The 12127-nt window shown below is 46.0% G+C and overlaps 1 protein-coding gene across 5 annotated transcripts in view; it reads right to left on the bottom strand.

The window, feature by feature from the left end:
- The window catches only part of USO1 (USO1 vesicle transport factor), an 84714-nt gene extending 72808 nt beyond the window's left edge, over positions 1-11906 (bottom strand). Inside the window, exons 1-5 of one of the 5 annotated variants that reach the window (XM_038758976.1) lie at positions 11633-11905; positions 7042-7128; positions 6884-6948; positions 5553-5632; positions 4060-4071 (exon numbers count right to left, since the gene is read on the bottom strand). In XM_038758976.1, the coding sequence (XP_038614904.1) occupies positions 4060-4071; positions 5553-5632; positions 6884-6948; positions 7042-7128; positions 11633-11698 (310 nt within the window). In that variant the 5' untranslated portion in view covers positions 11699-11905. Of the gene's footprint in view, positions 1-4059; positions 4072-5552; positions 5633-6883; positions 6949-7041; positions 7129-11632 lie in introns of all 5 variants that reach the window. The other 4 variants (XM_038758973.1, XM_038758975.1, XM_038758974.1 and 1 more) reach the window with 4 other exon arrangements.
- Between the last annotated feature and the right edge of the window lie 221 nt (positions 11907-12127).

Below are 12127 nucleotides of genomic sequence, written 5' to 3'. Positions count from 1 at the left end.
TGCTACAGGGCTTGGTAGAGAGTAAATTCTGAACCACTACGGTTGCTATTTAATCACAATCTGAGAGAGAGAGAGAGAGAGAGAGAGAGAGAGAGAGAGAGAGAGAGAGAGCGCGCGCACAGATATTTTATTCCCATTTTACAGATGAGAAAACTACGGCACAGAGCGGTTAAGTGTCTTGCTCAAGGTCTCACTGAGCAGCCGGAGGCAGAACTGAGCCCAAAACCCACGCCTCCCAACACATTAAGCGATTTTGACGCCCGTCTCCATGTGTTGTTTTGTTGTCTGTCTCCCTCTTCTAGACTGGGAGCCCACTGTTGGGTAGGGACCGTCTCTATATGTTGTCGACTTGTGTTCCCAAGCACTTAGTACAGTGCTCTGCACACAGTAAGCGCTCAAGACTGAATGAATCATCAGACTGGACACAGTCCGTGCCCTAGATAGGAAGACGCGGCGTGGCCTAGTGGAAAGAACACAAGTCTGGGAGTCGGAGGACCTGGATTCCCAGCTCTGCCGCATGCCTGCTGTGTGACGTGGGACAGTGACGGTGTCTCATCTGATTACCTAATGTCTATTTTTCACACTTACTACAGGGCTTGGTAGAGAGTAAATTCTGAACCACCACAATTGCTATTTAATCACAATCTAAAAGGGAGAGAGAGAGAGAGAGACAGAGCGCACAGGTATTTTATTCCCATTTTACAGATGAGAAAACTACGGCACAGAGCGGTTAAGTGACTTGCTCAAGGTCTCACTGAGCAGCCAGGGCAGAACGGAGCCCCAAACCCACGCCTCCCAACACATTAAGCGATTTTGACGCCTATCTCCATGTTTTGTTTTGTTGTCTGTCTCCCACTTCTAGACTGGGAGCCCGTTGTCGGGTAGGGACCGTCTCTATATGTTGTCGACTTGTGTTCCCAACCCACGCCTCCCTACACATTAAGGTGGCTGACGCACAGTAAGCGCGTAAATACGATCACCATTATTATTATTATTATTAAGAAGAGCACAGATTAGCAATAGCCCCGCCCCACTATCTTTTTCAGTGTTCGCCAAGTGGGGAAAATAAACACATTCTCGGCTACCAAGAAGCGAGGTGCGTTATAATTATAATAATAATGGCATTTCTTAAGCGCTTACTCTGTGCAAAACACTGTTCTAAGCGCTGGGGAGGTTACGAGGTGATCAGGTTGTCCCCACGGGGGGCTCTCAGTCTTCACCCACATTTTCCAGATGAGGGGACTGAGGCCCAGAGAAGTTAAGTGACTTGCCCAAAGTCACACAGCTGACAACTGGCGGTGAGCAGGACTGGGGTTTGGGTCTAGCAAAGGACAACCAAAGACAATTGTACTTTCCAGGCGCTTGGTATAGTGCTCTGCACACAGTAAATACAATAAATTTGTATAAATTTATTGCTCAATACAAAATGAATTCAAGCAAATTCCAAGCGTAGATCACACTGACTGATTACGATCCTAGTAATAATAATTGCAGGCGCTTACTACGTGCCAGGCACTGTACTAAGCGCTGGGGTAGATACAAGCCATGAAGGCCACCGCTGAACCTGATCGACATTTGTAAAATTGTGGAGAAGTGGAGACAGGGTCCCTGACAAACGGTCACTGAACATATTCCACCATGGGAAACAACTTTGCAATAGTAATAATCGTGGCATTTATTAAATACTTACTATGCGCCAAACACTACACTAAGCGCTGGGGTACGTGCAAGATCATCAGCTCTCACGTGGGGCTCACAGTCTAAGAGGGCCACATGTCTGCTGTGTGACCTTGGGCAAATCACTTAACTTCTCTGAGCCTCAGTTACCTCATCTGTAAAACGGGGATTAAGACTGTGAGCCCCCCGTGGGACAACTTGATCACCTTGTATCCCCCCCAGTGCTTAGAACAGTGCTCTGCACATAGTAAGCGCTTAACAAATGCCATCATTATTATTATTATTATCATTATTATTATTAGGGACAACGGGTACTGACTCCCCGGTTTGTAAACTGAGGAAACTGAGCCACAGAGAAGTTAAGTGACTGACCCAAAGTCACACAGCAGGCAAGCTGTGGAGCTGGGGTCGGAGCCCGAGTCCTCTGTCAGTTCTAAAATTGCCTCCTATCAAATTGAGATCAGTCAGAAAATCTTAAACGTTCAAATAATAACTGCGGTATTGTACTTCGCGCTGGGACAGACACAATATTATCCGGTCAGGGACGCAATCCCTGTCTTATATGGGGCTCGCGGTTTAAGCAGGAGGGAGAACGGGTGTTTAATACCCATTTTACGGATGAGGAAACTGAGGAACAGAAGTGACTTGCCAAGGTCACGCAGTAAACAAGGGGCAGAGGCGGGTTTAGAATCCAGATCCGCTGCCTCTCGGGTCTGTGCTGCTCCACTAGGCTATGCAATTTCAAATCAAACTTAGCTGAGAACCAACACCCCAAAACTTATTAATGCCTTCTCTTCAGATTGAAGGAATTCAGGTGACTGATGGATTTATTCTTTACTACAGGTGTATTATTATACCTACATTTCAAATCACACCCCTCTAGAAGTCGGGGTGCCTCTCTGTCCCTCTCTCTCACACTCAAATATACACGCACTGTTGTACTTAGGTGAAATTCACCTGGAGAGACACTAGCCTGAAGGGGATGACAAAACTGCAAGCCATTTACTTTCCTATGAACAAGTACAAATGGAAGAGAACGCGATTAGTCTGATTAAATAAAAAGAAACTAATTTACGGATAGAGGGAGAGGGGTCATTGATTCTAGGAGGCAAAGCACCCGACGCGTGGAAGCTTCCCAAACCGCACAACTGGCTCACCTAGGATTTTCAAACTCGCTGGGGAAGAACATTTCCTCGCTTCAAAGGAATAGCACGTTTAGAAAATCATTATTCAACTCCCCCCGCAAAAAAACAGCAGTTAGAATTGTATTAAAATGACGGTTGAAAGTCGACCAGACCAAAACTTGAGGGAAGAAATAGAGGTGTTAGTTCCAAGAATGGTGCGATAATGTTGATCGGAACATGCATTATTTAAAAGGGACATTGTCAATCTAAGTGGGACTTTTAGACTGTGAGCCCACTGTTGGGTAGGGACTGTCTCTCTATGTTGCCAATTTGTACTTCCCAAGCGCTTAGTACAGTGCTCTGCACATAGTAAGTGCTCAATAAATACGACTGATGATGATGATGATGATGACAAATCTGATTCCTTCCCTTCACAAAATCATTTCAAGTGTTCAACTTCTATTGTTCTTCACCAAAATGCCCGGAGGCTTTTCTAGACACACTGATGCGGGGTTTGGGTCTCTGTATGTTGCCAATTTGTACTTCCCAAGCGCTTAGTACAGTGCTCTGCACAAAGTAAGCGCTCAAAAAATACTATTGATGATGATGATGATGATTTTCACATTACCTAGGCTGATGGAATGTTTTCCATTTTTTTTAAAGGTATCTGTTAAGCACTTACTATGTCTTAGAACAGTGCTTTGCACACAGTAAGCGCTTAATAAATGCCGTCATTATTATGTGCCAGGCACTCTTCTATGGGCTGGGCTAGAGACAAAGCAATCAAGTTGGCCACAGCCCACGTCCCCCAGTCTTCATCTCCATTTTACAGATGGAGGGACTGAGGCCCAGAGAAGCGACATGACTAGCCCACGGTCACACAGCAGGCAAGTGGCGCAGCCGGGATTAGAACCCAAGTCCTTCTGACTCTTAGGTCCGTGCTCTATCCACTAGTCCATGCCGCTGCCATTAAAAAGAAACCATGGAAAGCAGTTCCAAGCCTTGGGGGGGACGCTCATGTTTCTCCGAAAACAAATGCCATTAATCTGGAAAGCGAGAAACTCCCGTCTATGTTTAATAAAGACACACTGGGGCAAGAAAACCAAAATTGGTTTGAGGTGAAGAGCATTACCAACAGGAAGGACCCAAGCACCACCTGACAGTGTCCTTTTTACAGGGATAAACACCTTATCAAAAATTACGCCTAAAAGCATCATGCACACACAAATACATATGTACTTAGTCGTCTTTTTTTTACCTTCCAAATCATCTTCAAAGGTAGACATAAAAGAGAGAAGAGAAACCAGTTTGACAGAGCAGTTTCCTCCATGGCACACAGAAAATTCACCAGCAGGACAGGCCTCACAAAGATTTCAAAGAGGCGATCGCGGCCCTTTCCAAAGTATTCGCTTCTCATATTAATTTGGGGCCAGGAAGAAACCGAAGTATTTTCAGGGAGCCTTTCACAGACGGTGAGAGGAATCGGAACCACCAAGAAGAAATGCTGTCGTGTGATTCTGAATTACCTAATTTCAGCGCAGGGCGCTGAAGCCAACTCACACTCCGAAGGATCAAGACTTGAGTTTGGGGTACAAAGGAGGGAGAGAGAGGATTTCCATTCGGGGAGCGACGGAGCTATAAACTGTGAACATTTTCCTCCTGTTTGCCAGACGGACGGTGTTCCCTTCCCAGGGCTGAACACCAACGACAGATGGGTGACAATTCTAGAACTTGCCCTACTAGGTAACCCAGATTTTGCTGTAATTCAATTTCTCACCCTGCCAACGCCTAAATACTTTCCAACAGGATTCCTTTACATTGCTTGACTCGCAAGAAAACCAGTTTCAATAATTGCTTAATTCTAAACTATGCACGTGTGCCAGATGGGTCAACTTTGGACTAGATTGCCATCCATCTACGAGTAAACAAAACCGAGACTCCTGCAAAAGATAACTCGAACTGTATTACACTTCACTGACTAGTAATTCTTTCTTTATCCTTCGTTCATCTGCTGGTTTAACCTGTGTTCCGATCAGGGCTACAGTTCGCAATTCCCTAAGAAATTGCTGAAAGTGAATTCTGCTCTTCCCTCTTCATTAAAGGTATAATTTCCTAGAGATCAATTAGGGCTCTGGGCTCAATAACTACCTACTTTTTGCTGCAGCATCCGACATTTCCGGGAGCAAAACGCTGCATAAAGACAAAACTCAGAAACCCTTAAGATAAAGGCTTTCTTGGAGAGAATAAAAAGCTACCAGTTTTATTAACCTGGTGCAAAAACATTCATCGGACAATCATCTTCCATGTGCTTTTCCTAAGGTAACTGCGAGAAACAATATTCGACCCTCCGAAACCTTGCACTGTGCCGAGGGCACAATGGACTCATATTTTGGTATTAAACTGAATTTACTGGGCTATAAAACACGAGAGAAGCTCAGTTAAGAGGCATTAAATTTAACTACCAAGCCTCAAAATGTCAACTGAACTTAAATAGAATTGAAATTGTGATTGCAAAATTTAAACAAACATGGAAAGCTGGCTGAAAGGCTATTTATCCCAAATGAAAACAAAATAAAACAGTTTTAACGAACACCAACCTTAACAAAGATCTTGCATTATGCAGGAATCTAGCGTGCAAAACTCAAAATACGTGAACATGTATGAAAATGTTGATGGAAATGAAATTTTTAAAATGGATTTCTAATCATTGACAAAATCATTATTTTTTTAACAGAAAATACGCCAATTTACCTGGTTCTTCCTCTTCTACATCATTTGACATTATATTGTAGAGGGTATCCAAAGCATATCCTATTATTTCAGAATCCGAGCTGCAAATCGAAATAACAAGATATTTTAACATCTGATCGACCTCAACGGGTTATTATTTAGCCCGAAATCGTGCTTAGACTCCAATGGACGAGACCCAAATCTGCTTTATTTTGGAGAAATCTTGACTTATGATGACATACGCCTAAGGAGCGTGGCTCAGTGGAAAGAGCCCGGATTTGGGAGTCAGAGGTCGTGGGTTCTAATCCCGGCTCCGCCACGTGTCTGCTGTGTGACCTTAGGCAAGTCACTTCACTTCTCTGAGCCTCAGTTCCCTCATCTGTAAAATGGGGACAAAGACTGTGAGCCCCACGTGGGACAACCTGATGACCCTGTTTCCCCACCCAGCGCTTAGAACAGTGCTTTGCACATAGTAAGCGCTTAACAAATACCATCATTATTATTATTATTATTACTTAACTTCTCTGAGCCTCAGTTCCCTCATCTGTAAAATGGGGATGAAGACTGTGAGCCCCATGTGGGACAACCTGATGACCTTGTATCCCCCCAGCGCTTAGAACAGTGCTTTGCACATAGTAAGTGCTTAACAAATACCATCATTATTATTACTTAACTTCTCTGAGCCTCAGTTCCCTCATCTATAAAATGGGGACGAAGACTGTGATCCCCACATGGGACAACCTGATGACAATGTAACCCCACAGCGCTTAGAACAGTGCTTTGCACATAGTAAGCGCCTAACAAATACCATGATTATTATTATTATTATTACTTAACTTCTCTGAGCCTCAGTTCCTTCATCATCTGTAAAACGGGGATGAAGACTGTTAGCCCCACGTGGGACAACCTGATGACCTTGTATCCCCCGGGAGCGCTTAGAACAGTGCTTCACACATAGTAAGCACTTAACAACTGCCATCATTCAATCATATTTATTGAGCACTTCCTGTGTGCATAGCACTGTACTAAGCGCTTGGGAAGTCCAAGTCGGCAACATCTAGAGACGGTCCCTACCCAATAACGGGCTCACAGTCTAGAAGGGGGAGACAAATAAAACAAAACATCATTATTAATATCCCCAAATCTTTGGACACGCTTTAAACCGGCATCCGATCGTGTGATAAACCCCTCAAGTGTTGCTTTCTCCCCTGATGGTTCTTCAAAGCGGATTGTGAAAATGAGCAGGCAGTTTCCTCACCCGTAACTTTCTACGTCTTCGTGAGACAAACCGTTTTTTGCTAGTAGAAAACGAAAAGCAGAAAAGGGAAGAAGATTACGGGCGAGAGGCTTACCGGTCTGTCTGCAAGACGTGGATCAGGTGTTCCATGGCCTGGATCCCCACTTCGAGGCGGTATTTCTGCCCACGAGAGACGGACGGGGAGAACGGTATTAGAAGGCGTATGACCACGGCCCGCTCCGACGGAAACGGTCCGAAAACGCCGTCACCCACCTTGGACAGGGATTTCAGGGCCCGAACCGCATCCCTCCTGTCATCCAGGAGTGTGGACGAAGCCACTCGGTCGCAGAGTTTTTGAATCTGGCGTGGAAAAGGGCGGCAGCGTTAAAGGGGAGAAAGAGCCGTCGAAGCCGAAGTCTGCAAGGGGCAACAAAGGGGCTACCGCTAGCCAGGAATGCCCTCCCTCCGCACGGCCGCCAAACTAGCTCTCTTCCCCCCTTTGAAGCCCTACGGAGAGCTCACCTCCTCCAGGAGGCCTTCCCACCCTGAGCCCCCCTTTTCCTCTCCTCCTCATCGCCCCGACTCCCTCCCTCTGCCCTACCCCCTTCCCCGCCCCACAGCATCTGCACATTTGTACATATTTATTATTCTACTAATTTTATTAATGATGTATATCTAGCTATAATTCTATTTATTTTGATTCATTCACTCACTCGTATTTATTGAGCGCTTACTGTGTGCAGAGCACTGGACTAAGCCCTTGGGAAGTACAAGTTGGCAACATATTGGAGAAGCAGCGCGGCTCACTGGAAAGAGCCCGGGCTTTGGAGTCGGAGTTCATGGGTTCAAATCCCGGCTCTGCCAACTGTCAGCTGTGTGACTTTGGGCAAGTCACTTCACTTCTCTGGGCCTCAGTTCCCTCATCTGGAAAATGGGGATTAAGACTGTGAGCCCCCCGTGGGACAACCTGATCACCTTGTAAACTCCCCAGCGCTTAGAACAGTGCTTGGCACATAGTAAGCGCTTAATAAATGCTATAAAAAAAACATATATTGGCAGCATATTTTGATGCTATTGATGCCTGTCTATTGGTTTTGTTTTCTGTCTGTCTCCCCCTTCTAGACTGTGAGCCCACTGTCGGGTAGGGACCATCTCTATATGCTGCCAACTTGGACTTCCCAAGCGCTTAGTACAGTGCTCTGCACACAGTAAGCGCTCAATAAATAGGATTGAATGAATGAATGAATGAATGAACGGGGACCGCCTCTATTGAAGCAGCGTGGCTCAGTGGGAAGAGCCCGGGCTTTGGAGTCAGTGGTCATGGGTTCAAATCCCGGCTCCGCCAACTGTCCGCTGTGTGACTTTGGGCAAGTCACTTACTTTCTCTGTGCCTCAGTTTCCTCACCTGTAAAATGGGGATTAAGATTGTGAGCTCCCCGTGGGACAACCTAATCTTGTAATCTCCCCAGCTCTTAGAACAGTGCTTTGCACATAGTAAGCGCTTAATAAATGCCATCATCATTGGGAAGTACAATTGGCAACATATAGAGACGGTCCCTACCCAACAGTGGGCTCACAGTGCCAAATTATACTTTGCAAGCGCTTAGTACAGTGCTCTGCACACAGTAAGCGCTCAATAAACACAACAATAAATGAATGAAAGCAGTAACAGTATTCTAGGAGCTGGGGCGCACTGGTCTGTCAAAATGTCGAGTGACTTGGCTATCTCTCCCTGATGTGCAGGATAAGCAGCGTGGTTCAGTGGAAAGAGCCCGGGCTTTGGAGTCAGAGGTCAAGGGTTCAAATCCCGGCTCCGCCAACTGTCAGCTGGGTGACTTTGGGAAAGTCACTTCACTTCTCTGGACCTCAGTGACCTCATCTGTAAAATGGGGATTAAAGACGGTGAGCCCCCCGTGGGACAACCTGATCACCTTGTAACCTCCCCAGCGCTTAGAACAGCGCTTTGCCCATAGTAAGCGCTGAATAAATTCATTCACTCATTCATTCAATTGTATTTATTGAGCGCTTACTGTGTGCAGGGCACTGGACTAAGCGCTTGGGGAGTACAAGTTGGCACCATATAGAGACGGTCCCTACCCAACAGCGGGCTCACAGTCTAGAAGGGGGACACAGACAACAAAACAACACATATTAACAAAATAAAATATATAGAATAGTAAATATGTACAAGTAAAATAGAGTAATAAATCTGTACAAACATATATACAGGTGTTGTGGGGAGGGGAAGGAGGTAGGGCCGGGGGGATGGAAAGGAGCAGAGAAAAAAGGGAGCTCAGTCTGGGAAGGCCTAAATTCATTCACTCATTCATTCAATCGTATTTATTGAGCGCTTACTGTGTGCGGAGCACTGGACTAAGCACTTGGGGAGTACAAGTTGGCAACAGAGACGGTCCCTACCCAACAGCGGGCTCACAGTCTAGAAAGGGGCCAGACAGACAACAAAGCATGTGAACAGGTGTTCACATAGGAAGCACATAGTAAGTTCTTAATAAATTCATTCATTCATTCAATCGTATTGATTGGGCACTTACTGTGTGCAGGGTACTGGACTAAGCGCTTTGGGAGTACAAATTGGCAACAGAGATGGTCCCGACCTGACAACGGGCACTCAGGCCAGAAGGGGGACTTAATAAATTCATTCATTCGTATTTATTGAACGCTTACTGTGTGCAGAGCACTGGACTAAACGCTTGGGGAGTACAAGCTGGTAACACATGGAGACGGTCCCTACCCAACAACGGGCTCACTGTCTAGAAGGGGGAGACAGACAACTAAACATGTGAACAAGTGTTCACATAGGAAGCACATAGTAAGCTCTTAATAAATTCATTCATTCATTCATTGAATCGTATTTACTGAGCGCTTAATGTGTGCAGAGCACTGGACTAAGCGCTTGGGGAGTACAAGTTGGCAACAGATAGAGACGGTCCCTACCCAACAACGGGCTCACAGGCTAGAAGGGGGACTTAATAAATTCATTCATTCATTCAATCGTATTTATTGAGCGCTTACTGTGTGCAGAGCACTGGACTAAGCACTTGGGGAGTACAAGTTGGCAACAGATAGAGACGGTCCCTACCCAACAGCGGGCTCACAGTCTAGAAGGGGGAGACAGGGAACAAAACAAAACATAGTAACAAAATAAAATAAGTAGAATAGTAAATATGAACAAGTAAAATAAAATAAGCGCTTACTGTGTGCAGAGCACTGTACTAAGCGCTTGGGAAGTCCAAGTTGGCAACAGATAGAGCCGGTCCCTACCCAACAGCAGGCTCACAGTCTAGAAGGGGGAGACGGACAACAAAACCAAACATATTAACCAGACAAAATAAGTAGAATAGTAAATATGTACAAGTAAAATAGAATAAGCGCTTACTGTGTGCAGAGCACTGGACTAAGCGCTTGGGAAGTCCAAGTTGGCAATATATAGATAGAGACGGTCCCTACCCAACAGCAGGCTCACAGTCTAGAAAGGGGAGACGGACCACAAAATCAAACATATTAACAAAATACAATAAATAGAATAGTAAATAAGTACAATTAAAATAAAATAAAATAAAATAAGCGCTTACTGTGTGCAGAGCACTGGACTAAGCGCTTGGGAAGTCCAAGTTGGCAACAGATAGAGACGGTCCCTACCCAACAGCGGGCTCACAGTCTAGAAGGGGGAGACGGACAACAAAACATATTAACAAAATAAAACAGAATAGTAAATATGTACAAGTAAAATAAAATAAAATTAGCGCTTACTGTGTGCAGAGCACTGTACTAAGCGCTTGGGAAGTCCAAGTTGGCAACATCTAGAGACGGTCCCTACCCAACAGCGGGCTCACAGTCTAGGAGGAGGAGACGGACAACAAAACCAAACACATTAACGAAATAAAATAAGTAGAATAGTAAACATGTACAAATAAAATAAGCGCTTACTGTGTGCAGAGCACTGTACTAAGCGCTTGGGAAGTCCAAGTTGGCAACAGATAGAGACGGTCCCTACCCAACAGCGGGCTCACAGTCTAGAAGGGGGAGACGGACAACAAAACATATTAACCAAATAAAATAAGTAGAATAGTAAATATGTACAAGTAAAATAAAACAAGCGCTTACTGTGTGCAGAGCACTGGACTAAGCGCTTGGGAAGGCCAAGAAGCAGCGTGGCTCAGTGCAAAAGAGCATGGGCTTTGGAGTCAGAGGTCATGGGTTCAAATCTCGGCTCCGCCAATTGTCAGCTGTGTGACGTTGGGCAAGTCACCTCGCTTCTCTGGGCCCCAGTTCCCTCATCTGTAAAATGGGGATTAATCCTGTGAGCCCCCTTTGGGACAACCTGATCCCCTTGTAACTTCCCCAGTGCTTAGAACAGTGCTTTAGCACATAGTAAGCGCTTAACAAATACCATTATTATTATTATTATTATTATGGTTGTACATATTTATTACTCTATTTATTTATTTATTTAACTTGTACATTTCTATCCTATTTATTTTATTTTGTTGGTATGTTTGGTTCTGTTCTCTGTCTCCCCCTTTCAGACTGTTGGGTAGGGACCGTCTCTATGTGTTGCCAATCTGTACTTCCCAAGCGCTTAGTCCAGTGCTCCGCACACAGTAAGCGCTCAATAAATACGACTGATTGATTGATTGATCACAAGTTGGCAACATCTAGAGACGGTCCCTACCCCACAGAGGGCTCACAGGCTAGGAGGGGGAGACGGACAAGCAAACATATTAAAAAAAATAAAATAAACGGAACAGATATGTCCAGATAAAATAAAGAAATGGATAAGGTTATTATTGTAATAATAAGGAGGGGGCTGAGGGTGTGTTCGGGGGGTCGGCCATGGCCTCACCGTCTCTGCTCCCGAGGGCTGGGGGCCAGAGGTCTGGCCTCCCATCACCCCCCGCAGGAAGTTCATCTTGGCCTCCCCAATGACCAGGAAAACACCACCGACTTCTTTCCTCCTTCTTTTCTCCTTCTTTTTTCCTTCTTTTTTCCTCCTTTTCCCTCTTCCTCCCCGTCCCGGTCGCCGTCGTCCCGGTTTCTCCTCAGGCGAGCCCCAATGGCCGACGCCGGCTCCGGTTCTGGTTCCAGGCCCAGAACCAGGCCCGGCCGCCTGCGCATGCGCCGGGACGTGGCCTGACGTGGCGGCTCGGAGGGCAAAGGGAAGCGGGGGGAAGGGAGCCTCACGCATGCGCCCCGCCCTCTTTAGCGAGAAAGCCACGCCCCCTTAGGGGACCCACGCATGCGCCTAGGGAGGGAGCACCGCGCCTGCGGGGGGGCGCCCACGCATGCGCCCCGCCCTCTTTAGAGAGGAAGGCACGCCCCCTTACGGGAGCCACGCATG

This window comes from Tachyglossus aculeatus, chromosome 17 (assembly GCF_015852505.1).
Source record: "Tachyglossus aculeatus isolate mTacAcu1 chromosome 17, mTacAcu1.pri, whole genome shotgun sequence".
NCBI classification, from domain to species: domain Eukaryota; kingdom Metazoa; phylum Chordata; class Mammalia; order Monotremata; family Tachyglossidae; genus Tachyglossus; species Tachyglossus aculeatus.
The sequence above is the reverse complement of the archived record's forward strand: the minus strand, read 5'-3'. Positions and strand labels throughout refer to the sequence as shown.